The 27976-nt window shown below is 44.1% G+C and overlaps 1 protein-coding gene across 5 annotated transcripts in view; it reads left to right on the top strand.

Annotated features, from left to right (window-relative positions):
• RGS7 (regulator of G protein signaling 7) overlaps positions 1-27976 on the top strand; it is a 497889-nt gene that overhangs the window by 438701 nt on the left and 31212 nt on the right. For all 5 annotated transcript variants that reach the window (XM_045084652.1, XM_045084650.1, XM_045084651.1 and 2 more), the window contains one exon: positions 23577-23651. In XM_045084652.1, coding sequence (XP_044940587.1) covers positions 23577-23651 — 75 coding nt within the window. The remainder of the gene's footprint in view (positions 1-23576; positions 23652-27976) is intronic.

Genomic DNA, 27976 nt, shown 5'->3' with positions numbered 1-27976 from the left:
TCTTGAGGAACCTCCACACTGTTTTCCAGAGCGGCTGCCCCAGCTTGCATTCCCACCCACAGTGCGCGAGGGTCCCCTTTCTCCCCTAGGGGAAGGGAGGGACATCTGAAGGGGGGGAATTAGAGACAGAGATGAACCGTAAGAGACTGCGAGTCCCCAGGAAACAAACAGGGTTTCAGAGGGGAGGTGGGTGGGGAGATGGGGTAAAGGGTGACGGGTTCTGAGGAGGGCACGCGTTGTGGTGGGTGACGAGTACTGAGGAGGGCGCGCGTTGTGGTGGGTGACGGGTTCTGAGGAGGGCCCGCGTTGTGGTGGGTGACGGGTTCTGAGGAGGGCGCGCGTTGTGGTGGGTGACGGGTACTGAGGAGGGCCCGTGTTGTGGTGGGTGACGGGTACTGAGGAGGGCGCGCGTTGTGGTGGGTGACGGGTACTGAGGAGGGCCCGTGTTGTGGTGGGTGACGGGTACTGAGGAGGGCGCGCGTTGTGGTGGGTGACGGGTACTGAGGAGGGCGCGCGTTGTGGTGGGTGACGGGTACTGAGGAGGGCGCGTTGTGGTGGGTGACGGGTACTGAGGAGGGCGCGCGTTGTGGTGGGTGACGGGTTCTGAGGAGGGCGCGCGTTGTGGTGGGTGACGGGTACTGAGGAGGGCGCGCGTTGTGGTGGGTGACGGGTTCTGAGGAGGGCGCGCGTTGTGGTGGGTGACGGGTTCTGAGGAGGGGGCCGCGCGTTGTGGTGGGGTGACGGGTACTGAGGAGGGCGCGCGTTGTGTGGTGGGTGACGGGTACTGAGGAGGGCCCGTGTTGTGGTGGGTGACCGGTACTGAGGAGGGCGCGCATTGTGGTGGGTGACGGGTACTGAGGAGGGCGCGCGTTGTGGTGGGTGACGGGTACTGAGGAGGGGGGGCGTTGTTGTGGTGGGTGACGGGTACTGAGGAGGGCGCGCGTTGTGGTGGGTGACGGGTTCTGAGGAGGGCGCGCGTTGTGGTGGGTGGGTGACGGGTTCTGAGGAGGGGCGCGCGTTGTGGTGGGTGACGGGTACTGAGGAGGGCGCGCGTTGTGGTGGGTGACGGGTACTGAGGAGGGCGCGTTGTGGTGGGTGACGGGTACTGAGGAGGGCGCGCGTTGTTGTGGTGGGTGACGGGTTTCTGAGGAGGGCGCGCGTTGTGGTGGGTGACGGGTTCTGAGGAGGGCGCGCGTTGTGGTGGGTGACGGGTACTGAGGAGGGCGCGCGCGTTGTGGTGGGTGACGGGTTCTGAGGAGGGCGCGCGTTGTGGTGGGGTGACGGGTTCTGAGGAGGGCGCGCGTTGTGGTGGGTGACGGGTACTGAGGAGGGCGCGCGCGTTGTGGTGGGTGGGTACGGAGTACTGAGGAGGGCGCGTTGTGGTGGGTGACGGGTACTGAGGAGGGCGCGCGTTGTGGTGGGTGACGGGTTCGGGTTCTGAGGAGGGCGCGCGTTGTGGTGGGTGACGGGTTCTGAGGAGGGCGCGCGTTGTGGTGGGTGACGGGTACTGAGGAGGGCGCGCGTTGTGGTGGGTGACGGGTACTGAGGAGGGCGCGCGTTGTGGTGGGTGACGGGTTCTGAGGAGGGCGCGCGTTGTGGTGGGTGACGGGTACTGAGGAGGGCGCGCGTTGTGGTGGGTGACGGGTACTGAGGAGGGGGCGCGCGTTGTGGTGGGTGACGGGTACTGAGGAGGGCGCGCGTTGTGGTGGGTGACGGGTTCTGAGGAGGGCGCGCGTTGTGGTGGGTGACGGGTTCTGAGGAGGGCGCGCGTTGTGGTGGGTGACGGGTACTGAGGAGGGCGCGCGTTGTGGTGGGTGACGGGTACTGAGGAGGGCGCGCGTTGTGGTGGGCTCTGGGTGTTGTATGCGACTGATGAATCATTGAACGCTGCATTAGAAACTAACAACGTACTGCACAGTGGCTAAACATAATTTTTAAAAAAAGATAAGCTCGGGCTTACATGAAACCAAAGAAAACGAAAGGTGTAACTTACTCAATGAAACCTTTTATTAAAGGCAATGTAGAAACAAGTCTTTTTAAGAGGCACGCGTATCTGGATGTCTCGCGCTACAGAGTAGAATCATTCTGGGAGATGCGAAGTGCAGACAGTGAGAAAACGGGCTGTGGTCACTGGGTGCTGGAGAGCGCCCCCCCCCTTGCCCGGAGCAGGTTTGGGGGAGGGGGGGGAATGGACCGTAACGCAGGTCCCAGAAGGGGACGATGTTGTCCAGACTAGGGATCCCCGCTTGCGCGCCACGTTTGATTTCAGTCTGTTGCCGCGTGTGAGGAGGCTGGCCGGCGGCCGTCTCCCCCGCGCCGCTCCTCACTCACTGCCCTTCATGTGAGATTTTCCCTGCTTAGTTTCCCATAGAGCTTCGGAACCATTGGTCTAGCTAACCTCAGAAGAACAAAACACTTTGGCATTTTAATTGGATTTGTTAAATTTATTTAAAAAAACAAACAAACAAACAAACCAACAGGGGAGAATTGGCTTCTTTATGAAGCTGAGTCATCCCGTGTAGTGCTGCTCCTTTCACAAGCACCTTAGATTTTCCTCGTGCAGTTTTTACACATTCCTTAAGTTTCTCTCTTTCTTTTTTTTTTTTTTAAGATTTTATTTATTTATTTGACAGACAGAGATCACAAGTAGGCAGAGAGAGAGGAAGGGAAGCAGGCTCCCCGCTGAGCAGAGAGCCTGATGTGGGGCTGGATCCCAGGATCCTGGGATCATGACCTGAGCTGGAGGCAGAGGCCTTAACCCACTGAGCCACCTAGGCGCCCCAAGTTTCTTTCTTTCTTTTTCAATATTGTTATAAATGGTGTTCACTTTTCTTTCATACCTCAAAAAAAACCAACTATGTATATAGTGACGAAGTGGACGTTAACTGGTATCTTATAGAGAGGTGTGACTTTCGAATATTAAGGTCTTGTGATGAGTTTTCATGCCTCAGAATTCTTGTGGGCCCTAAAGAGTCTTTGTTTACATGAGTTTTATCTGTTGGTAGTTACTATATTAAAAATTAAAACTGGTATCTCTTAAAAATATTTATGTTGATTTATTTTAAATGACAATGAGAAACCAATTATGTAACAAATTAACGAGCATTTTAATGAACATGGCATATACTCAAGGCAAATTAGTGAGAAGAATGGCACTGTTCTACCCTTTGCAAATCGTTTTAATCCTTGGCACAGTAGAAGACCGTGGCATCTTCACGTCTGCTTTCCCATAAATCTGTGGTTTTATCACATGCCAGTAACGTCTGGGAAAAGACTGTGCACTCTTGAGAGATTGCCAGTGAAAAAGACAAATAACATAGCATTTTATGAAAATATTTTTGATCTTGTAGAACCCTTGAGAACGTTCTTTTGCTTCAAGTAGGAATGACTGAAGAATTTTCTTCTCAGCCTTTTTACATGTTTTCTCTTCACATGTGTTAATAATATGTGGATTCTGCTAATGGAGTTCCCAACATGAATGGATCTCTGAAATCCCAGAATAATCCCCACTTATGATGCATCATTTTCTTCATGTGATCCTGGATTTTCTTTGTGTTTATTTATTTAGGATTCTGACACGGGCATTCAAAAATGAGATTGGCTCGTCTTAGATTTCTTTTTGATTTCTGTAACAAAATCTCTACTGTATAGAAAGGCAGTGGTTCTAATTTTTGTTTGATTTCCATGATTGAGAAAAGCCTGATAAGGGAAAATGTTAGTTCTCCTTCTCCTAGTGAGAGGTGGGGTAGGGCAACGTAGGATTGTGAGCTAAATGTAAATGATGGATTACATAAAGCTTGACACAGAGAAAGGTTGTGCTTCTCACTTCTGTCCCTGCTCCTCCTACTATGCAAAGCTCTACACACCACGGCTCCTCTCCAATTCTCTTCTCCCTGTCTCAAATGCTGAGTGCCAGGGGGAAGCCTGCACAGCCACATGGTTTGATGTAGTACATCAGGAGAATGACCGTAGCTAAAAACACTTGGCTCAGATACCAACTTGCTGCCTACATGTGTGATTTCACTAAACACCTTCAAGTGTCAGGCTCCTCGTTTGTTGAAGTGGGTAGTAATACTTTCCTCATAGTCCCTTGAGAATGCGCTGAGACAAAGCAGGCAAGTTGCTTATATGTGCATAGCACGCAGTCATTGTTCAACAATTGGTGGTTCAAGTTCTTTTAGCCAGCATGGTCTTGAAGGGAGACAAGAACACAAGGGGTAAGGTTGTGAAGTTGGCAGATAACTTTGACCCAGTGGAATCACCAAAGATTTTGGGGAATCCAAAGAGCTAGATTTGAGGTTTGAAGCTAGAGTAAATGTACTGCTGCATAACAAATTACCCCCACTTAGCAGCATAAAACAATGCACATTTGTTACTTTACACAGCTTCTGAGGCTCAGGAATCTGGGAGTTGCTTTCTTGGTGGTTCTGAGTCAAGGTTACCCATGAGGTTGGAGCCAGGCTGTTGACCAGGACGGCAGGCATCTGAAGCAATTGGAGAATCCACTTCACTCACACAGTGGTTGGGAAGAGGCTCCAGTTCCCAACCACAAAGACCTCTACATAAGTGTACTCAAGACATAGCTTCCCCATGGCGCCCAAGAGAGAAAGAGGGCCCTAAGTTGGAAACTGCACTCCTTTGCAGTCAGATTTCAGAAGTATCATATCATCACATCTGCCGTAGACTCTCAGTCACACAGACCAGTGGTGGTGCAGCGTGAGGACCACACAGGGGTGTGAACACCAGGAAGAGGAGATTGCTAGGGGCCATCTTGGAGGATGACAACCACAGTGGAATCTGGCCAACGGGAAGAATTTGGAAATTGGGGGGAAGAGAGTAAACTGGGTCAGACACTAGCACGAGTGAAATCCCGGTCATTGCCATGGGTGACCCTCACCAGTTGCTGATGGGACCATCTCCAGTGACCTCTAAGTAAGAGGTGGAGACACGGGGCTCTAGGTCGGCGGGGGAAGGCTGACCATACAGACTTTGCCCAGTTGTGCCAAGTGGCTTCCTTGCGGATCCCCCGAGGAAGAACGTGAAGGTGTAATTCCTAAACCAAAGAATGCACTTATGACCCATGTTAACCTTGAAACAAGTTAAATTTTTTCAACTTTAATTTTTACATTTTTAAAAGAGAGTTGATCATCTCTCTTACAATAGTGAGCAAAATAAAACTTTAAAGAGGAGTAGGAAAGCCCGTTATACAAGTGACTTTTATTACTGGGAAGGGGCAGGCAGGCAGGCAGTGGCACGCATAAGAGGACAGAGTCCTCACTCCTCCAGTTAGCTTGTCCCCCACTATGCACGTAGTGGACACTCAATGGTGTAGTTTGTTACGAGTGAATTAATAATACGCGCTCTGCCCCTCTCCTGCATACACCCTTTTGGATGACAGTCAACACACTGACGCAGGACACACAGGCTTAAAAGGCCCAAAGGTTTTTGCGGTCACAGGGCTCTGATAGTCGAACCAACCAGGGCATCAGGGACCGGGTCTGAATCAAAAGAACATTGTCGTCAGCTGTCACAAAGCTCATCGATTGCTGGCGTTGTCTGTGAGCGCCAGATACTTGGCGGTACAAGCTGAGCCTCTGCTCAGATGGACAGATTCAACCGACACGTGTAAAAATCCATGCCACGTGGAGTCCTCGCTACGGAGTGTAAGGGGGCAGCACTGCGGCGGGCTTCTGTCAGGGACCATCAGAACACTGCGCAGTGCCTTTGCACAAAAGCTCTTTACGTTCCTACCTCACTAATTCTTCACAGAGATTTTGTAGGGGGAGTAATTGCTGTCCTTAATTTACAAACAAGACTCTGAGGAGTTGAGTTTTGTCACCTGTCATGGGGCTTAGCCTCTAGTCCTTCCTTGGGACGAAAAGCCTGGCCGTTGCTCCAACACCTCATGCCATCTCTGTTTAATCCTTTTTCAGGCTTTCTTTGTAAATTCCTAACATGTGTCAGGCTATTTTATGACATCAGGGCCAGCTTGTGCCCATCAGATAGATTTTCTTTTATATACTAGTGAAATGCAGTAAAGGGATGAATTGAACTTTCCTTTTGTTGGGCGGTCTGTTGAGCCTGGCAGGTGCCTCGTGTTTAGCCCATCCCCCACCCACTGCCCCGCCCCCAACCATCAGGTCTCTGTTAAGAACCTGGTTCTTGCTCCTCCTCCCTCCCTTTCTTTTCTTCCCTTTGCTCATTTGCTTCCTTTCGTAAATGCACATAGGAGTGAGATCACACGGTATTTGTCTTTCTCGGACTGATTTTGCTTAGTGTAGCACTCTCCAGCTCCATCCCCATCGGTCCCAAATGGCAAGATTCCATTCTTTTTTTAAATTAACATATAATGTATTATTTGCCCCAGGGGTACAGGTCTGTGACTCATCAGTCTTAGTTCACGGCACTCACCATAGCACGTCCCCAGTGTCCATCAGCCAGCAACACCCTCCCCCCCTCCCCTCCAGCAGAACTCGGTTTGTTTCCTGAGATTCAGGGTTTGTGCCTGGCATGTTCGCCGGATCACAGGCAGGCAGATGGCACCATAGGTCCGTTGTCACAACGTCTCTGGGGAAGAACTCAATATTATCAGCCATATCAGACTGCTGGAAACAGCGTGGAAAGTGCGGTGTAAGGGCGACAGATATCAAACCTAGAAACTCGCAGGGCAAATTCTGGACTTGAACCTAATAATCTATAGAGTGTGTGTGTGTGTGTGTGTGTGTGTGTGTGTGTTTCGTGTGTTCATTTGGAGTTTTGTAGTAGAAAGTTGATACCTTTCCCAATATTGTTGAAAAGTCTCAGCGATAGCGATATTCCTCTTGTAACTTTGGGCAGGGTCGGTTCTGGGGTGTCCGTGAGGAATTACACTGAAGTCAGTAGAAATGAGGCAGTTCTCCGTCCTTAATGCAAACAGGCCTCTCCTCACGGTCCCGCCTCCTCTGCCCATAGTCGGTGATCCAGCTACGGATTCGTTTAACCATTTTAGAAAATCCAAGATGTGTTTGTCCAAAATTAAATCTCCTTTTGTGTTTTGGAAAAAAAAAAAAAAAAAAAAAGAACAGCGCTTCTATTATTCTGGTCTGTTCCTTTGGATTAGAAAATATTTTGACAATGTAGCGATCCTGAGCCTCCCTGTGAGTGAAACGGTTCTTTTTTGCTCTCTGGTTACATCTTTTATCCTTTGTCTGGTCTTTCCATCCCTGAATAGATTTGGAGATACAGTGTCCTATTATTATGTAATATCTGATGCTATTTATGTGAGCCCTGGGTAGAGTGAGAATAAAAACTGTTTTCCCCCTTATTAAGTTGGTGTTTCTATAGCGCATGGGTTGGCAGCTTTTGGAAATGCGCTCCGATTTCTGTCCTGTTCCTTCTGAAATAATGAGGCTACGGGTGGGGTTGGGGTGACGCTGGGAGCAAGGCCCTGAGGCCAGCAGCCAGCATCCCAGGGACATGAGGAGAGGCGAGCTCCGCTCCCAAAGACCCATGCTATCTTGTACCTCCTGGGGTCTGGGCAAGTGCTGGGCAGAAACCCGCCGCGGAAGCAGTGGTCCAAGAGGCTGGCCCCGCGCTCCAGAAGCCAACGTCTAGGACCGCTGCTGCCACAACAGGAGGTACAGTCCTGTTTGCCACAGAAAGGGTCAGTAGGTAATCTTCTACTATAGACAGAAATGGAGTAAAAATTGTTGGAGAATCTGGGAAACTTTCTGCTGTTTTTTTCTATAAGTTCGAAATCAAATGAAATTCACAAGCTAACAACATGCGTGTACACACACATGCACACACACAGGGGCACACCGTGCGTGAAGCGATGACGGAGCCCACGAAGCGAGACTCGACCTGCCCGTGCTGACAGCCCCGCGAATTCCCACCCCATGGGGAGCAGTGATGGTGCGGGCTTTGTTTTTGCTCTTGCTTTGATTTTCCTCAGATACAGTTTCCCCAAATTGTATTGGGGAAAAAAGAAAGGAAGGAAGGAAGGAAGGAAGGAAGGAAAGAAGAGAGAGAGAAAGAAAGAAAGGCTGTGTTCTCTCATTCTGACACCAGGCGTCTGCTTCACACAAAGTCTGCTTTCCTGAGAAAAATAAATTAAAATTGAAAACAATCTAAATTAATGAAGGAAAAAAAAAGTAAATTCTCTTTCCAACCGAGAAAGCTCTAGAAAATTTCTCCTCAGCTCTGCTATTTCCCCTCAACCATTTTAGGTACCTTCTCACAGTTAAAAACTGGAATTTTTTTTTTTTTTGAAGCAAATTACGCTTCATCATCACAGGCTCCAACATGAAGACATTTGTCAGTACATATTTTCAAATGTTAGAAGTTAGCCCTTTGAGAAGTAGAAGGTTAAAGCGACCGTTGAGGAAGTGAAACGCAACTGTAGTCATCTGGTGCTTGACTTGATGGCGGTGGAGGATTGTGAACTGCCTCCACACCACCGTATAATTAGTCCCCAAAAAGGTGTTCACTCGTGTATTTATTAAATATGATAAACAGTCTGAAAGACCCAGTTCTTTGCTATGTGATTGTTTTCTGTATGTCAAACTTTACTTCTAATAATCATAGCAGCTAACATGTGCTTCAGGTATCAGGAATATGTCTCCGCTTTGCACACAGTATATTGTACAACAGAGTTTGGTACCATTGCTCTTACCTGCGCTAGGTAGGAGGAGACACCCAGGCTTGGGAGGGTTCCTTATCTTCCAGAAATACAGAGCCCGTGATCTTAACTATTTTGTAGTCATGTTGTTTTCTGTTCATGTAGTAGTAGCACTTTAAAACATAGCCTAACTCTTTAAATAAGTGACTTATTAAAAGGTTTTCTGCCTTCTAAGGAGCATGCCATAGATGGGGTTATTTTAGGGAAAGAGCACTGCCCGTTGAAACAGCTAAGGTTGAGTGGGTCCTGTCATAGAAGTTGTGAGAAGAAATCATGAATTGGGTGCTAGGTTTGACCAGATGAAGACTGATGCCTTCTTGTAATGTGCAGGTCCTTGATACTGTGATTCATTAAATATTGGGTTCAGAGTGGCTGACCTGTGTAGGTTATAAAATGGTTACAGAGCTCAAGTGAGATAATGTTTGGAAAATGACAAAGTAGACAGTCCACCATGGAAGAATTTTTTTCTTTTTAATTTCTTTTCAGTGTTCCACAGTTCATTGTTTATGCACCACATGGAAGAACTTTTATTTGTATTATTTTTGTTCCTTTACATGTTGAATGCAGATTTTTTTCATAGAAGGTTTTTCTTTAAGATTTTATTTATTTATTTGAAAGAGAGAGTGTAAGCTAGGGGTCGGGGAGAGAGACAGAGGGGGGAAGCAGACTCCCTGCTGAGTCAAGAGCCTGATATGGGGTTCAATCCCAGAACCCCAGGATCATGACCTGAGCCAAAGGCAGGTGCTTAACCAACTGAGCCACCCAGGTGCCCCATTCATAGAGGGTTTTAATCTTCAATCCCATAATACAGAGCAAGGGAGAGCAGTGGTAAGAGAATGGGTCCTTTGGAAATTAAGCTCTTTTAGTCTATGCCTAAAATTCACATTTTGTCCTTTTTCTTCTGGTAAGGAAACTTAACATGAGATAAGATCTCTAGAGCTTACTCTTTTTTCATAACTCAAATGTTATGCCTGATAATTAGCAAATGCCTATTTCCCCTTCTCCCCAGCCCCTGGAAACTACCATTCCACATTTTGATTCTGGATTTGACTATTTTAGATACTTCATAAAAGTGCAGTCATATAGCATTTGTCTTTCCATGACTGACTTATTTGTGAATTTATTTGTATTTGTCTTTTTTTAATATAATAGCCGATACACAATGTTACATTAGTTTCAGGTGTACAACTTAGTAATTTCACAAGTTTATATATTATGCTATGTTGTTTTATTCTTTGCATAAATACCCAGTAGTGTAATTGCTGTACTGTTTTCCACAATGGCTGCACCAGTTTGTGTTCCCACCAACAGTGCATGAAGGTTCCTTTCTCGTCACATCCTGGCCCATAGCTGTTGCTCGTTGTCTTGATTTTAGCCATTCTAACAGGTGTGAGGTGATATTTCATTGTGGTTTTGGTTTGCCTTTCCCAGATGGTTAGTGATGTTAAGCAACTTTTCAAGTGTCTGTTGGCCACGTTCATGTCTTCTTTGGAAAAATTCAGGTCCTCTGCCCATTTTTTTTTTTTTAAGATTTTTATTTATTTATTTGACAGAGAGAGATCACAAGTAGGCAGAGAGGCAGGCAGAGAGAGGAAGGGAAGCAGGCTCCCCGCCGAGCAGAGAGCCCGATGCGGGGCCCGATCCCAGGACCCCGGGACCATGACCTGAGCCAAAGGCAGAGGCTTAACCCACTGAGCCACGCAGGCGCCCTATCCTCTGCCCATTTTTTAATGAGATTTTTGTTTTGTTTTGTTTTGCTTGGCATTGACTTGTATGCATTCTTTATACATATATTAGATATTAATCTCTTATGGCATATATTGTTTGTAAATATCTTATGGGATATATTGTTTGTAAATATCTTTCAACAGAGTGCTCCTTGGTTTTTGATGGTTTCCTTTGCTGTGCAAAAGCTTTTTATTTTGATGTGGTCCCGATAATTTGTTTTTGCTTTTGTTTCCCTTGCCTTAGGATATGTATCTAGAAAAATATTGCTATAGCTGAAGACAGAAAAATTACTGCCTGTGATCTCTTCTAGGATTTTTATGATGTCAGGTCTCATGATAGGTCTTTAATCCATTTGTAGTTAGTTTTTGTTTATGGTGTTAGAAAGTGGTCCAGTTTTCCAAGCACCATTTATTGAAAAAAAAAAAAAAACTATCTTTTTCCCACTGTATATTTTCTCCTTTGTCATAGATTAATTAGCCTTATAAATGTAGGTTTATTTCTGGCATCTCTATACTGCTTTGTTGATCTGTGTGTCTACTTTTGTGCCAAGACCACATTCTTCTGATTACTATAGCTTTGTGGTATATCTTGAAATCTAGAATTGTGTTACCTTCAGCTTAGTTCTTTGTCAGGATTGCCTTTGACTATTTAAGGTCTTCTAAGGTTCCATACAAATTTTAGTATTGTTTGTTCTAGTTTTTTAAAAATGCTGTTGGCGGTGCCTCAATAGCTCAGTTGTTAAGCATCTGTCTTTGGCTCAGGTCATGGTCCCAGGGTCCTGGGGTTGAGCCCTGCATTGGGCTCCCTGCTCAGTGGGAAGCCTGCTTCTCTCTCTTCCACTCCCCCTCCTGTGTTCCCTCTCTGTGTCTCTTTGTCAAATAAATGAATTCTTTAAAAAAAGAATGCTGTTGATATTTTGATAGGGATTGCATTGAATCTGTAAATTGCTATTGGGAACACAAATGTTTTGACAATATTAATTCTTAGAATCCATAAGCATGGAATATCTTTCCATTTGTGTCCTCTGCATTTTCTTATATCAGTGTTTTCTAGTTTTCAGAGTACAGGTCTTTCATCTCTGGTTAAGTTTAATCCTAGGAATTTTAATCTTTTCGCAGCAGTTGTAAGTGGTATTGTTTTTTAAAATTCTCTTTTGGCAACTACATTGTTAGTGTGTAGAAATGATACCAATTTCTAATTTTGTATCCTGCCACTTTACTAAGTTTGTTTATTACTTCTAGTAGCTCTTTGGTGGAATCTTTAGGATTTTATATGTATAATATATCATCTGGAAATAGTGACAGTTTAACTTCTTCTTTACAAATATGGATGCCTCTTATCTCTTGTTCTGTCTGTTGTGCCTAGGAATTATGTTGAATAAAAGTGGCAAGGGTAGATATCCTTGTCTTCTTTCTGTCCTTAGGGGAAAAGCTTTCAGTTTTTCCTCCTTGAAGAGGAAATTAGTCATGGGTTTTTCATAGATGACCTTTATTATGTTGAGGTATGTTCCTTCTAGCCCCATTTAGTTGACAGTTTTTATCATGAATAGATGTTGAGCCTTGTCAAATGCTTTTTCTGCCTCTATTGAAATTAGTATGATTTTTATCTTATGTTCTGTTAATGTGGTGTGTGACATTACCATTCTATTAATGTGGTGTGTGTGGTGTTTGACATTGATGCTATCCTGGCATCCCAGGAATAAATACAATTAATGTATAGTTGTATGTGGTTGCTAATGTTTTGTTGAGGATTTTTGCATCTATGTTCATCAGGGTTATTGGCCTGTAGATTTTTTTTGTGATGTCTTTGTGTGGTTTGGTATCATGGTAATCCTGGCCTCATAGAATGTATTTGGAAGTTTTCCTTCCTCTTCAATTTTTTGGATAGTTTGAGGAGAATTGGTATTAATTCTTAAGTCTGGTAGAATTCACCTGTGAATCCATCCAGTCCAAAAGTCCTGGATTTTTATTCTTTGGTAGTTTTTGATTACCAATTCAGTTTTGTTGCTTGTAAATGGTCTGTTCAGATTTTCTATTTCTTCCTGATTCAGTATTGGAATATTGTATATTTCTAAGAATTTATCCATTTCTTCTAAGTTGTCAGGCTTATTTAACTTAGCCTAATGACCTCAAGGTTCATCCATGTTGTCACACATTGCAGGATTTTCTCTTTCTTTTTCTTTCTTTCTTTCTTAAAAGCTGAACAGTATTCTTTTGTATGTACTTACCCAATTTATTTATCTTTCCATTGTCAGGGACATTTAGCTTGTTTCTACATCTTAACCACTATGAGTAGCATTGCAATTAAAATGAGAGCGCCAGTATCTCTTTGAGATTCTGATTTCAGTTGTTTTAGTTAAATACCCGGAAGTGGGATTACTGGATCTTTTGGTAGTTCCATTTTTATTTTTTACAGGAATGTCCATACTGTTTTCTGTAATGGCAGCACCATTTTGCATTCTCATCAGCAGTGTACAAGGATTCCAATCTCTAACCACAAACTATCTTAAAAGGAAATTAGGAAAACAATTCCACTTATAACAGGACACACAAAAAGAACAACATACTTAGGAATGAACTTAAATAATGAGGTGGAAGACTTGATATAGAAAACTACAAAATATTGATGAAAAATTTAAGACACAAACCAATGGAAAGACACCCCATGTACATGGATTGAATGACTTTATTTTTATTATTTTTTCAGTGTTCCAAGATTCATTGTTTATGCACCGTACTCAGTGCTCCATGCAATATGAGCCCTTCTTAATACCCACCAGGCTCACCCAGCCCCCCACCCCTCCAAAACCCTCAGTTTGTTTCTCAGTGTTCACAGTCTCTCATGGTGTCTCCCCATCCAATTTCCCCCAACTCACTTCTCCTCCCCTTCTCCCAATGTCCTCCGTGTTCTTCCTTATGCTCCACAAGTAAGTTAAGTGAAAGCATGTGAAAATTGACTCTCTCTGCTTGACTTATTTCACTCAGCATAATCTCTTCCAGTTCCATCCATGTTGACACAGAAGTTGGGCATTCACCCTTTCTGATGGAGGCATAACACTCCATTGTGTATATGGACCATATCTTCTTTACCCATTTGCCCATTGAAGTGCATCTTGGTTCTTTCCACAGTTTGGCGACCGTGGCCATTGCTTCTATGAACATTGGGGTACAGATGGCCCTTCTTTTCACTACTTCTCTATCTCTGGGGTAAATACCCAGTAGTGCAATTGCAGGGTGATAGGGTAGTTCTATTTTTAATTTCTTAAGGAATCTCCACACTGTTTTCCAAAGTGGCTGTACCAGCTTGCATTCCCACCAACAGTGTAAGAGGATTCCCCTTTCTCCACATCCTCTCCAGCACTTGTTGTTTACTATCTTGTTGATTTTGGCCATTCTAACTCGTGTAAGGTGATATCTCAATGTGGTTTTGATTTGAATCTCCCTGATGGCTAATGACGATGAACATTTTTTCACTTGCCTGTTAGCCATTTGTATGTCTTCTTCGGAGAAGTGTCTGTTCTATTCTTTATAGATCTTGGGTATCAGCCCTTCATCTGTAGTAGGCCATTGGATATCAGCCATTCATCATTTGAATGACTTTATATTGTTAAAAACCCACATGCTTTTAAAAACCAAAAACTGATTCATGACATGTACTATTGTGTCCTATAGTTCAGTTGTTTTATCTTAACTCTGGTGTGCCTTAAACATCCAGGTGGGCAAAATGCAGAGAAGCACAGCTTTTATTTGTCTTTGAATGTTTGTAGGTCAAAATGGAGATAGTCTGAAACAAAATTATAAATGCAGGGGCAGGGGAGCTCACTCATACTGCCTTCTCTGAAACTCAGGCTTCTTAAGTTCCCAGTGTCCTCCTGCTCTTTAAGTACTCAACCCCTGTAAAATCTGGAAGTAATAAATTATTAGCCATATTTACTCATTTAAGCAATGGACTACTTACATTTCAAGTGGAAAAAAAATATTTGAGCTAAATTTTGTTGTACCAGAAATATTTCTTTTAAGTGTAACTGAAGAATTACACCATTGTTTCCTGTTCAATTAATGTATGATAATAAAGATAGTTGATGACCAGTTGGTCTGGAAGTTAAGTTATAGGTACCAATATTCTCAAGCACACATGCACAATATACCAAAACACAGTAAATAAAACTCATGTTGTATTTTAAACAAGAGTAGTGTTCAGAAATAACTGTTACATATAATCTATGGTTTCTCTCATTCATTTGTTTATTTATTCATTCAATATCCATTAAGCACCTACTAGGTAACAGAAAAATTCAGTCTCTGGTGATGATATTAAACAAGACAGACAAAGTCCCTATATTTGAGGAGCTTACTTTTTGGTAGAGAAAAAATAAATATAATGTACAAGAACATTCCAGGTAGAGGCAAGTGCTATAAATTAAAAACAAAAACAAAAACAAAAACAAACAAAAAAACAAAAAAACCAGGGTGATATGATTGGGAGGGTTTGGAGGCCAAGTAGTCCAGTAAGGCCTCTCTTCGACCAGAATGGAATACTGGGACAGTAGCAGCAGCCAGTCCAAAGGGAAGAAACCGATTCATGGGAGGAGCAGGAAGAAGGCCAGTGAGGCTGGAGTGACATGAGCAGAAGCAAAGAGGTACCAAGTGGGGTTGGAAAGGCAGAGGCTGTGTATGTAGCACCTTGTAGGACACGGCAGAGGGTTTGCCTCGTATCTGAAACGTGAGGAGACGTGTGCAGAGGTCTGAAGAGCATAATGACGTGGCTCTAGTCTCAAAAGGTCAGTGTGACTGCTGCGCAGAGAGCAGCCTGGGAGTCGAGTTGAGAAAGCGAGAAAGGGTTGATGAGGACCAATGAGAAGGCCGCTGGGACAGGCCAGGTGGGAGAGAATGGCAGCTTCGACCAGGTTGGTGGCACACGGGGAGCAGATAAATTCAGGATGTATTTGGAGGGAAAGTGCACAAGATTTGCTGTTCAATGAAACGTGGGAAGTAAGGGAAGGCGAGGTGCCATGATGACTCCCGGGTCACGGCGTGAACATCCTGGATGGTGGCGGCCTTTGCTGCAGAGGCGATGAGTGATGGGTGGGGGCAGCGAGAGGAGCTCCCGGCCGGCCAGTGCCCTTTCCCAGCAGTTGAACTAAAACTAGAGCTGCGTCTGGGACACTTTCCCCACGGGTGGCTGGGACAGAGCAGGTCCACGATTGTTCACTCGCAGGATTTGGGGCAGGCGCTTCTGTAGCGTGCTGCCCAGGCTCCCCCTGCGCTGAGGTTTTCCTCCTGCCCCTGAGAGCACAGAATGAACCACAAGCTCCCCCTCCCGGTGTGGTCCCCTGTCTCAGAACTCCAGCCAGATGTTTCCTGTCATCTACACTGATCCACTCAGTTAGCTTGTAAAATATTTATGTCCTGTAAGTTTTTCGGGAGATAGCATGAGAACTTGTTTACATTTCTGTCGTCACCATTCCTATACTTCCTTCCCCACATCTCCAAAATTTAGCCAGGAATAAACTCTTCAAGTTTTACCCAAAGAAATTGTGAAAACACCCGCACTCTAACTCAGGTGCTTTGACTGGTTCATTTGCTAAAATGTTAGACACCATGTTTTTGCAGGAAGTATTTGTCTGGCTTCCTGACCCCTGTCAGAACCCAAGTAACAGATTAGAGGATGATGGGGTGGTACTGGGGACAAGGACATTGAGACCAGCAAAACCGACTACTGACAGGCAGAAGGCAGAGGCATTAAAAAAAAAAAAAAAATGGCATAAAATGAGAAAAAAGTTCAAAATCATTAAGAGTTAGGACCATCTGGCCTCATAGGCATTGCTGTCTTAAAGATGGCACAGTGTCATTCTCAAAAATGACCTTGAATCAACAAGAAAAGATTGTGTTATTTCAGGTATAATTGTGTAAGAATGTCGGGGTATGTGGGAATTATTTTAAAAGATCCTTTTTTCTAATGGTGAAAATAAAATTGAGTTTTGGCACTGAGTGATAAATATGTAATCTGGGAAATAATTGTATGTGAACTTCTCTTTTCTGACACCACTAGATAAATAAAATGCTTATCTTTTGCTACTTTTGGAAATCAAGTGTAATGCAACAGAGCGTGTCTTTGAAATTCATCTTCTTTATAGAGGTCTTGCTGAGCTGAGGTGTGTGGTACAGATAGCCCTTCTCTGTGTGTCTTGCCTGGAGAGGGAAGTAAGCCTCTTTTCCATTTAGGAATATATGGCTTCAGAGCCTCACAAGCTATTGAATTCAAGGCCACTTCCAATGTCCACTGATTTTCATGAACTTGTTATTTTCTATGTGCCCCACTGTGATTTGTGTTAACGATTATTATAAGCATTTTGAACTTACTGTGAGTTGTTTATATTATTAGGAATTTTATTTGATTCTCTAAACTGGTCACAGCATGCCATTAAATCACCAGTACCAACAACAGTAATAGTCTACAAAACTGCCTTCACCAGTTCAGTTAACTGATCCGTTTTCCTACCTTGTAGCTCTTAACTTTCATGCTAGAGCAATTTCCATGTTCATGCCTACATTCAACAAACACTTTAAGAGTTAAAGTCAAAAGTTCTAAGGCACTTAATAATATGAAGTTTATGGACCAGGAATCCTAAAATTTTGTCACTACTCACCTTCCCATGAATGAGATCCCAGAAGGAGAGCAAGATAATGCCAACTGAAATGCCACTTCACTGAAGGTTATGAAAGTGCCCTGAATGCCAACCCAGAGCTCCCCAGTGTATAGCAAGTTGGAGTGTGTGTTTTCAATCTCAGAGGGGTCTTTTTTATCCCACAATTGAAAAATCTTTGCATGTCCTCAAATTGCAACCAGCATTTATAAAGAAAAAACAAAACAAAACAAAACAAAACATAAAACCAGAGAAGGAAGGAGATCAACCACTTGTGTGAATGGCAGGCCCAAGTGTGACAGAAAAGCAGGGTTCACGCACACCTGCCTCAGACCCTGTCACTTCCTGAAGGAGCTCATATTTTATTCAACCTCTGCCCAGTGATTTTTTTTTAAATTCTGAAGCAACTCTAGCTGGAAATATTTTAAGTATTTAAAGGCTGAACATGAAGCATGAGTAATGCCAGTGATGACAAAGAAGCCATAGCAAACTTAGTTCGAGTCCTCTCAGTAGCCTGGTGAGAACTGTGACAGTCTGAGTATACTTGGGCCTGTGTGGCAGCTACCAGTCTACAAAAAAAGTGACTATCATGGAAGGATGAACAGACAGTTCCTAGATGTTAAGTGGAAATGGTCTGATGTCAATCAGAAGAGATTAGTTCAGTCTGGTAGAATGCACGGGAGAAGAGTTTGGAGAAGCAGAGTAGAGACTCTGAGGAATGGGCTGGCGCTCCACCAGGCTCTCTGTGACTGACCCATCAGATATGAATTTTTCATATTCAATGATGGGCTCTTATTGCCAGTGGTGATGCCAAAGGTCAAAGATACAAAAGGATGGGCCAGATTATTGCACAAGCACTAATGTTGAAATCTTCTGAGTCATGACTCTTGACAGTGACTGCATAAAGAGCTCTATTCTAGTTGGAGAAATCAGTAAAAATACTCAAATTGTATGTAAAGGCAATCCAGGAGCCATCCTTGATTTCTGTCTGTGTTTACATTGGTTTCTCTCCTCATCTCGATAAATGGCACCACCTCGTCCAGTTGCCGGTAACTAGGAGTCACCGTTGACTCTCCTTCCCTCACTGTGCTCTATGATCCAACCCATCGGCAAGTTTTATTGATTCTAGCCTCAAAATGCATCTTTCACCACAGTGGTACCTTTGTTGTTATCGATAAATCTGCACAGACCCATCATGGTCTCCTGGAGGCCACAGTTTACACTAGGGTTCACTTTTGGTGTTGAACATTCTGTGGCTTTAAACAAATGTTATAATGACACGTATCCACCATTATAGTATCATGCGGAGTAGTTTCACTGCCCTAAAAATTTTCTGTGCTCTGCCTAAATCATCTACCCCTCTCTCTCACCCCTGGAAACCACTGATCTTTTTACTGTCTCCATAGTTTTGCCTTTGCCAGAATGTTTATAATTGGAATCCTACAGTGTAGCCTTTTCAGACTGGCTTCTTGCACTTCACAAGATGCATTTACGATCCCTCCATGTCTTTTCATGGTTTAATTGCTTATTTCTTTTCAGCTCCAAACACCTCCGTTGTGTTGCATGCCACACCTCGTTTATCCCTTCACCTACTGCCTATGTCAGGTTTCGGCAATGTTGAATAAAGCAGTGAAGATCCGTGTGCAGTTTTTTTTGAGGACATACTTTCTGAGCTCTTCTGGATAAATACCAGGGAGCACAATTGTTGTATCAGGTGGAAAAGAAGGTTTAGTTTTGTAAGAAACTGCAAAATAGCTTCCAGAATGGCTGGTTTTGTGCTGGTCTCAGCCTGTCAATAACCAGTGTTGTGGTTAGATCAGCCCATGGTTCTTATTGTTCCTGCAAGTTGCCCCTCCACAACAGCTATCAGGAGACTTAAATAAAGGTTTACCACTTATAGAACCTGTTAATTACATAGCACATATGGGGCCACCTAATGAGGTTGAGGGGAGAGGGGAAAACACAGGCCTGGGGTACTGCTTTTACTAGGGTCTAGGTGAGGGCCCAAGGCTTCATAGGTGCACTCTTTACTGGTGAATTTGAAACATAAGAGCAGGGATTTAAAGCAGTGAAAGAGGAAGAGCAAAAAATAAAACAAAAACAAGTAGCCCAGATGATCCGTTGTTGAGATCAACCAAGCTCTCTAAAACAAAGAAAGCATAGGTGGGAGGCAGCCTGGCTCTTTATCCAGTGGTGTAGCTAAAGAGGCATTGCTTTGAGATAGCAGTCTTTGAAATGAGTACCTCTTTGAACAGGTTGGTTGCTAGTTCACCAAAGACTCAATCAGGCATTTACATTACAAAAAAAGAAAAAAAAAACCTATTAGGGTCTCCACTACAAGGCTATATCAATTTGCATTCCCACCAGCAAGGAATGAGAGCTCTGGCCCTGGTGATCTGATGTTGTCAGGACTCTGGATCCTGACTCTTGTAGTAAGTGTGTAGTGGTATTTAAATTTTGCTTTAGTTTGCAATTCCCTAATGACACAAGATGTGTACCATCTTTTCATACACTCGTTTGCCATGTGTGTATCTTCTTCAGTGAGGTGTCTGTTCAGACAGTTTGCCCATTTTTTAATTGGGTTGCTCATTTTCTCATTGTTGAGTTTTTAGCGTTCTTTGTATATTCATATGCTTGTCTTCATTGGACATACCCTTTGCAAATGTTGTTTCCCAGTCTGGCTTATCTTTCATGGAACATAAGTTTTTCATTTTAGTGAAGTCTGGCTTACCAGTGATTTCTCACATGGACTGTGCTTTTGTTGTTGAATATAAAAAATGACCACCAAACTCAGGCCACCTAGATTTTCACCTATGCTTATCTTCTAGGGAGGTTACAAGCTAGCATTTCACATGTAGGTCTGTGATCTGTCTGGAGTTAATTTTTGTTAATTTTGATTTTAAAATACAAATCATATCAAGTCACTTCCCTTATGACCTCCACTACTCTGTAGGCTTACCTTACCGTTACCGTGGTAGACTTCCCTTAGCTCATTACCCTGAGCTGCAGTTTCTACCTGACCACTGTCCACAGCTCCAAGTCATCGTGGTATATTTCCCTCCCCTCTGCTGCTGGAGCCTTCACTCTCTCGGTGGACTCCCAGAATTTGTTCACAGCCTACACCGAAGTGGAACTAGATAATCCAGAACCTGTGTCGCACAAATAAGACTGAGTAGTAATCAAGCGAGTAAATATTATAGAGGAGATTGAATGGAAGGGATTCCAGAGTAGTTACCCTAAACAACCTCCTGCACATACAGCATCTAGTAAGCCCTGCTTCAATTCGATGTTTAAAAAAAATATCCTGAAGTAGAACACTCTAGAACCTGTAATCACTTTATGTAAGAGTGAGGAATCGTTTTCACTGTGGTACAATACATGATGAATTGAACTTTTAAAACTTGTTCTGTGTTACAAAATGGCAAATCTTCCCCAGTAACTGAATCACATTTGAGCCAATAACTATTCAAAATATTTCAATTCAATATTCAAAACCTCACTTTTTCCCAGAATCGTATCTTTTTTCCTAATTTCCAGGACTATGGATCTCTCTTATTATCAGTTCTGTTTGCCACCTCATTCTTAAATCTCCATTCATCTGTCATTGAGGACATGGTTTTGCCCAATTTCACTTCAGGTACTGGGACTGAATTAAAGAAAGTGGTTTTCCGTGATTGTCTCTTCACGCTGCTCTTCACTGAAGAGTCCTTAAGTCTTCCTTGTTATCCTGACAACAGTGTGCCTTCTGCCACAACTAATAATGGCATTTTGCCATGACAGGAACTGAGTGGTACTCAGATTCCTTTAAGTAAAATCAGCGATGAAACCAAAATTTCAGCTCTGCTTTGCAACTCATTAAGACACTGACATGAACGCTATCGCAGTAATATTTCTCAATAATGTGATCCTTTTGCTACTTCAGGAATGGATTCCAAGGCATTAAATTCTACTTTTTAATAAGTAATGTTGCAGTACTGTCACAGCATAGCTGAATTCTGTTGAATAAATATACCTTTGGATCGCTCAAAATAAGTTATGATTCTTTTCCAGGCCAGTGTAAATATTACTTCATTATTATTCCTTAAATCGAATGATACTGTGAACTTCGTATTATACCTGGCCAGCAGTACATATTTGAACATTCTTTATGGAGTGCTTACTCGGTAGTGATTGTGTTATTTATATCTCATTGGGAAGCTGTGTTTAGTAGTGCATAAAACCAAGTTAGGCATCACATTTTGCGTGGATCTGGTGCCAGCTAGTGGTACAAGTTATATATGCCTTAAAAGGATGACTGCCTTTTTAAAATAACCAAAGACCACATGCTCTTATAGGGATCGAATTTGCTCAAATACTAAAAATATAAATATTTATCTGCCATGTTGGTGAGAACCAAGAGGATGGCCGTAATAAGGGGTGTATGAGACGTTCTGTTGCGTAACGCCCACGCCAGCTTCTCTCCAGTCCTGCGCTCCCACACCGAGCTCATTCGCATTTTAGTATCCTTCTTACATTAGGAGATGATACATCCGTCCTTGTATTTCACCATTTATCACAAAGTCTGGCAACTAGATGCAGAAATAAATATTTTTCGATAAGTAATAAATGGTCTCTTCTTCTCCAGCCGATGGGAGGACGGGCCTTCCCTTTCCTCCAGATCACACCCTCCTTATCCGCCTTCTTAACATAGAGAAGAAGATCCCTGTGGTCTGTCTTGGCCCACTCAGCCCTTGATGCATCGGTACGAGCTTAAAGAATTTCAGTGCTTCACCTTCCTCGTGGACTGAGGCTTGCAGGTGGAAGGTTGCACGGAAATGGAAATCTCCAAGGAAATGGAGACACTTTAATACTGCTGTAATATTTTCAAAACACGACTTTGCTGCATCTCGATCAATGATTGTGAATCCTGGCTGCATAAGAGAATCACTGGCGGTCTTTTAAAAAATACTCAGGCCATAACCAGCCATAGAAAAACCGCATTGGAATATCAGATCGCCATCAGTCTGATGCTGGGGTAGCTAAAGTGAGAGGCTCCGTGTCAGTAAATCCAGCCCACCCACGCGGGTGCCCTTCCTCCCACACGGCCAAGCAGACCATGGTGCTAAACCAGCTGTGTCCGTCTAGATACGCAACCAAATTTGTCATTTATTTAAGATTTTAGTACAGAGTGTGTGTGTGTGTGTGTATTTCTGTGTTTGTGGTATATATAGTTCGTATGCAACATACATAAGGAGAAAAATCGGGAGAAAAGGCTTTCCTTGCCTACTTCCCTATGCCGTACACTATTATAGTGGAGTTCTGTCCCAGTGGCTGTGCTGTCAGGACAGTGTGACTTAGGAACATGCCCCACGTCCTCATTATAACAGAGTCCGTGGCCTTGCCTGCCATGAGGGTGGAGAACGGCTTACTTCTGGCCTCACACCAGCGCTGCCTTACCCCTCCCCATCCCACGACATCCCAAGGATGAAGAAATCTTTCTCCACATTCACAGTTTCTCTGGAGTCACTTTGAAGTGTATCTGACGTGTTCATGATCTTGCCGTCTGTGGGGGAAATAGAGAAACTGAGCAGAGCTGTGCAACCTAATACCTCTGACTAGTACCAGAGATCCCCGTAGCCGGTGCCAGGACTTGCAAGCCGGCGAAACACAGTCTCTATATAACCACTTACTTCCGGTCACTTCTAGAGACCAAGTGATACCTGAGGACCTTTCTAGATAGAGGGTCTCCTGTATTCCTGATCTCCTTTCTTCTTTTTCCTGATTTGTCCTCTCTCTCTCCCCGCCCTCTCCCTCCTCCCTGCTCTTTCTCCTCCCCTTCTCGCCCCTCCCCGCCCTGCTCTCTCCCTCCTCCTTCCCCTCCTCCTGCAAACACAAAGGAAGCTTTCCCGCTCTCTCTTTCTGTGCAACAGAACAAGAAATCCGGCAAAATGATCCTCTTGAGGTCGTCAGAGAACCAGCAGCAGGCTGCCCACACTCCCATTCTATTATTATTAATTATTATTAATACTGTTGTTAATTATTATTAACTGTTAATGAATTATAATGTTGTTATTAATCATCATTAATGTTAATCAATATTACTAATATTTCTAGTACCCTGATTTCACAAACCGTTGTAAAAAAGATATTCATTCTGGGATTTGAGTGAGGTCAACGGATGGTAAGTTTCCCAACTTGGGAAGCAAACAGCCTTTCATTAACAGTGCCACCTCACACAGAGGGGCATCTGAGCAGGGCTGTGTGGGTACCCGCTGGGCTATCATCCACTTAATCTTTGGACACCTTTGCTCTGAGTCTGTTGACTTAGCAACTTCTAATGTCAACAACCACTTTCATGGGCGAAGCCCATGCATTTCTTTTGTTTCTGGATGTTATTCGAGAATGTTATCTGAGGTCTTTTTTTGCAAGGAGTGAGAGTATAATGAATTTTTTTAATGGGTCTGTGGAAAGACTTACCAGGGACGTGGACGGCAAGTCGTTAACGCACGGATGAAAAACCTCACTCTCAAAGATTCCTTTGTCTCTCTGTTTCTCCATCTCCAGCCCGGATGTGTAAATACCACTGAAGTGGACATCAAGAAGTCATCCAGAATGAGAAACCCACACAAAACACGGAAGGTAAGACTCGTGTCGGCTGAGCTGATCTTGGTGTGGGTCGTACTGTTTGGAGGACATCAGTCATGAAAACCTTTTGCCCACTTCATGGAGTATCTCTAGCATCTTCCTTGCTTTTCCTTGTTCCTTGGCTAGAAGAAAATCTGGGAACTCGAGCCCTGGTCGTGTGCCCGTCCGCCTGGCCTGAGGAAGTCTCCCATCATGGTGCGCCAGCAGACGCAGGTCGCTGTGATGGGGGCAAAGATGCTGAGGGCGCATCTTCTCTCCGTTGGAGGGAAGGACCATCAGCAGAGAAAGGCTTCTCTTTCAGAGCCCAGAGGATGAGGAAACGCAGACGGAGATTATCTGAGAAAAAAGTGGTATGGATGAGAGAAGGGTATTTTTAGAGAAAATGATGAGCAGAAAAGGGCCATGATAAAGACATATAACTATAGGGTTTTTACGAGGATCCCCTTTTAACACTGGAATTTTGTAACACAACCATAAGATAATTGTTGAATGTCCATTTGGTGTGTGTTATGTGAGAGGACACAAAACAAACAAACAAAAAGCTATCCTAAATTCTGTGGCATTTTAAATAATCTCTTGAAAATACATAGCAGTAGTAACTCCCTATATTTTAAAGTAACACATACACACAGAAAGCATTTTTATTCATTCCATGAAAAGTAAGAATTTCTGGGCTGAGGACGCAGAACAGAGTTGGTACCACTGGATTAAAGCATTCCACAAAGCTCAAGACCTTCCTTTTTGTGGCTTTTTCCTTATATAGCGTTAGGGTTTTCCAGTAGGCACGAAACTTTTTTTTTTTTTTTTGTAGTCTTATTTCTTGTTGTGTTTTTCCTTGCATCCCTAGAAATATAAACATCAGTTTCAGAGGCCCCCATATAATCCAAGTAACTTTGCTTTCTTTTAAGTCAGTTTACCTTGATGTCAGGATAAAAAAGCCACAGGAAAAGTGTCACTAAACCCACTCAGGTGTGGCGCTCCAAAGCTTTTCCCCTAGGAGCTCTCCGAGAGAGAGAGGCAAAGCCAGACCAAACCAGGCGTGTCGGCCCTGCTCTCCTGTGGCCGGCCACGCGCAGTTCCATGCTCTGTGCACAGCACAGCCTCAGCCCAATGGGGACTGGTTTTGTGCTGAGGAACGGCATTCAGAGCTGTAACCATCTCCAAAAAGCACCCTTAGCCCCCCAAACTGCTTCCGAATTTTGAAGAATTACTTCTCATAATACCTTACTTCTGCCAAGCTTTCCCAACAGACACCACGTGAGATGGGCTCTGACTCGGAAGAGAAAGCATGTGGATGACAGATAGGACTTAATGATAATCAAGCCGCCATTTCCACCGTGTTCTTAATGGTACATGGTACGGATGTCTTACCAGGGCTACACACGGCATCGTGCTTTTTGAGAACTTGAAAAGCTTTAGTTGGCAATGGTGGGCTTACACCCATCCGCCCTCACTTAATGATGGGAAACCATCAGGCCTAGCAAGGTGGAATTCTGCTGAGATGGACTCGCTGGGCTCTGTCTCAGTTGTGGTCTGATTTCCTGTGAATCAATAATGATAGAACCGCAGGCCCAGATAAAAAAAATCCTGAAGAATGCTACAGCAAGTCGCGTGTATTCCCTTGTCTTCAACAATTGGAGGATGCTGATTTTTTTTTTAAACTTTTGGAGATATATCTATAGTTTCTCAGAGTCAGAAGTGTTGAATTTTCTAGAATCTTCTCAAATCATGTTATTTTACATAGAAGGTCATGGGACTCTAAGTCCCCTACTGGCTTGTCTTGTAGAATTAGGACCACTGCTCCATTAACTCCTACTTGCTTAATTACTGGAATGACCCATCCCAGCGGATGTGACAAGGCTCTATGTTATGCCAAGTGTGTATGGTTCTCAGATACTCGATGGTAAGGGGGACAGGCATGACCGTGCTCCCACAGCTCATGGCCTCATGGGAGTGGGCACACTGAACAAGCAGACAAATGTCTCTACACCTGTAACCCTGCCATTGTGTTAAGTGGCATCTATTAGTCTGCTCAAGCGACCAGAACGAAATGCCACAACTTCGGTGGCTTACATAACGGGAATTGATTCACTCACAGTTCTGGAGACTAGAAGTCCTGGATCAAGTTGGGTTTTTGGTGAGAGCTCTCTTCCTGGCTTGTGGACAGCTGCCTTCATGCAGCCTGTGTCCTCACGTGGCAGAGACAGCTCTGGCGTCTGTCCCTCTTGTAAGGACACCAGCTCCATAGGATTAGGGCCCTCCTACCCGATGACCTCCTTTAACCTTGACTCCCTCCTTATAGACTCCATCTCCATATACAGTCACAGTGGAGAGTAGGATTCCAACACGAGTTTCAGGGGGATGCCACTCAGCCCATAGCATGTTACCAAAGGAATCTGAATGATTTGGGATTCTAAGTCACCACACCATTTTATTACCAAAAAGTCCATGGCAGACAACAACCTGTCCCGCCATCCCCTGAAGTCTCCACAGTTCTGTTCTTGTGGAGAGGGCAGTTCTGTGGGCTTGCAAGCCTTAGCCAGAAATGGCAGAGGCCAGCCTGTCCTTGAAAACCGTCTTTGCCCTCCACAGGGAATCAGACTGTCCTTTGCTCATGCTCCTCGTGGTGTGACCGCGCTCTGTCTCAAACTTCTGCTGGTGAGGTGCAACTCCTGGATCTTCACTCAGTTGTGCCAGCAGATGCTCGCCTTAGCGAGAGAGCCGCTGTTCATTTCTGTGGCAGTCAGCCGGAATAATGTTTCTCGAGATTATATCTCATCCCAAGAATAAGGGACCCAGGAACTCCCTAAGGCAATAATCCAGCCTATGTACCTCAAGAAAACCAGGGATTGGGATACTATATTTAATTGTTGAATTTCAAATATGTTTATCAAATGTGAAAAGAAGGCTTCGAAGTACATCTGATTTGAGATATTTTTAAGTATTTAGGATCTGTCAGTTTTTTAAATCTGTCTTTACTAAAATACAAAAAGTAGGCGGAATAATATATTTCCTAACGTCTCTATGAAGGAATGATAATGTAGCATCGCCAGAGAGAAATCAGCCTAATCTAGGCAAAATGGTAAGGGCCGCCGTGTGCCGGATTTCCTTCAGTCTCTTTTTAAAACTTTAATTATAATAGGTCAAGCAGGTGGTGTGTCAGTCGGGGTTCCCCAGAGGGGGCAGGAGGGAAAGACAGAGCCAGACAGAGGGAGAGAGAGAGAGATCTATTTGAAGAAATTGTCTCATGCAGTTGTAGAGGTTTGCCAAGCCCAAACCTGATGAGGTCGGCCAGGCTAGGGTCCCAGGGAAGCATTGCTGTCCGCTGACAAAATTCCCTCTGGCCTGGAGGGAGTCTTTGTGTTGTGTCCAAGCTTTGGACACAAAGCTTGATTGAATGAGGCCCACCCACATTATGGAGGGTTATTGGCTGTATCCAGAGTCTGCTGATTTACATTTTAATCTCATTCAAAAACATCCTCAAAGAAATGTCCAGATAAGGTTTGAGGCAATATCTGAGCACTGCGGCCCCGCCAGCGTGACACATAAAATTGACTGTCACAGGATGGACCCTTCTGTAGGACAGTAGAGAGAGGGGCCCTAGGACAACACAAAACCTGAGGAAAAGGAGAAAGGCACTTGTATGTACCTGACTAACCGCACATGTTGGATTGCTTCCTATAACTTCAGGACCCATATTTCAAAACAAAAGTAAGCGGTTTCTTGTCTCATGACTTTTCTTTTCTCTGTCACTTTCATTTAGACATTAAGACACTTCATATTTTAGGTAATAGCTAATGGGCACATTCTGGAGGAACAGACTAAATGTCTGGTTTTTCTGCTTTTAATGCAGTGGCTATTTATACATAAAGCTGTTGATACATAAAAAATTGGCATTTTCTCACTTGTATATGCATAATGTGGAAGCTTAATTTTAACAGAAGAAATGACTTGTGCCTTAGAGTAACACAGAAGGGTTTTAAGTAAGCAGTACAGTCAAGTGGCAGGCAACGTTCTGCTGCTCAATATAGCAAAACTCCGGGAATATTCTAAACCCTTGGGAGGCGGCAGGACAGTGAACAGCCCCGGCAGCCACAACCCAGGGACTCCTCAGGGTTCTCTCACTCGCCTGGGCCTCCTCCTCTCTGTGCACCGGCTTCTCCACACAGCAGCACGCGTGGTCACGATCTGTTCTCTGGTCGAGCTGAGCAATCCAGAAGGAAGACAAGAATATCCCTCCCTCCACCAGCAGCGGGAAAGGTCCCAGAGATTTCCCTCCACAAAGGCAGGCTTAAACGCTTCCTGTGTACTCTTCACTT

This window comes from Mustela putorius, unplaced genomic scaffold, assembly GCF_011764305.1.
Source record: "Mustela putorius furo isolate JIRA1106 unplaced genomic scaffold, ASM1176430v1.1 tig00000785_pilon_pilon_pilon, whole genome shotgun sequence".
Taxonomy (NCBI): domain Eukaryota; kingdom Metazoa; phylum Chordata; class Mammalia; order Carnivora; family Mustelidae; genus Mustela; species Mustela putorius.
Note: the sequence above shows the minus strand (reverse complement) of the source record. Positions and strands in the feature narration are given on the sequence as shown.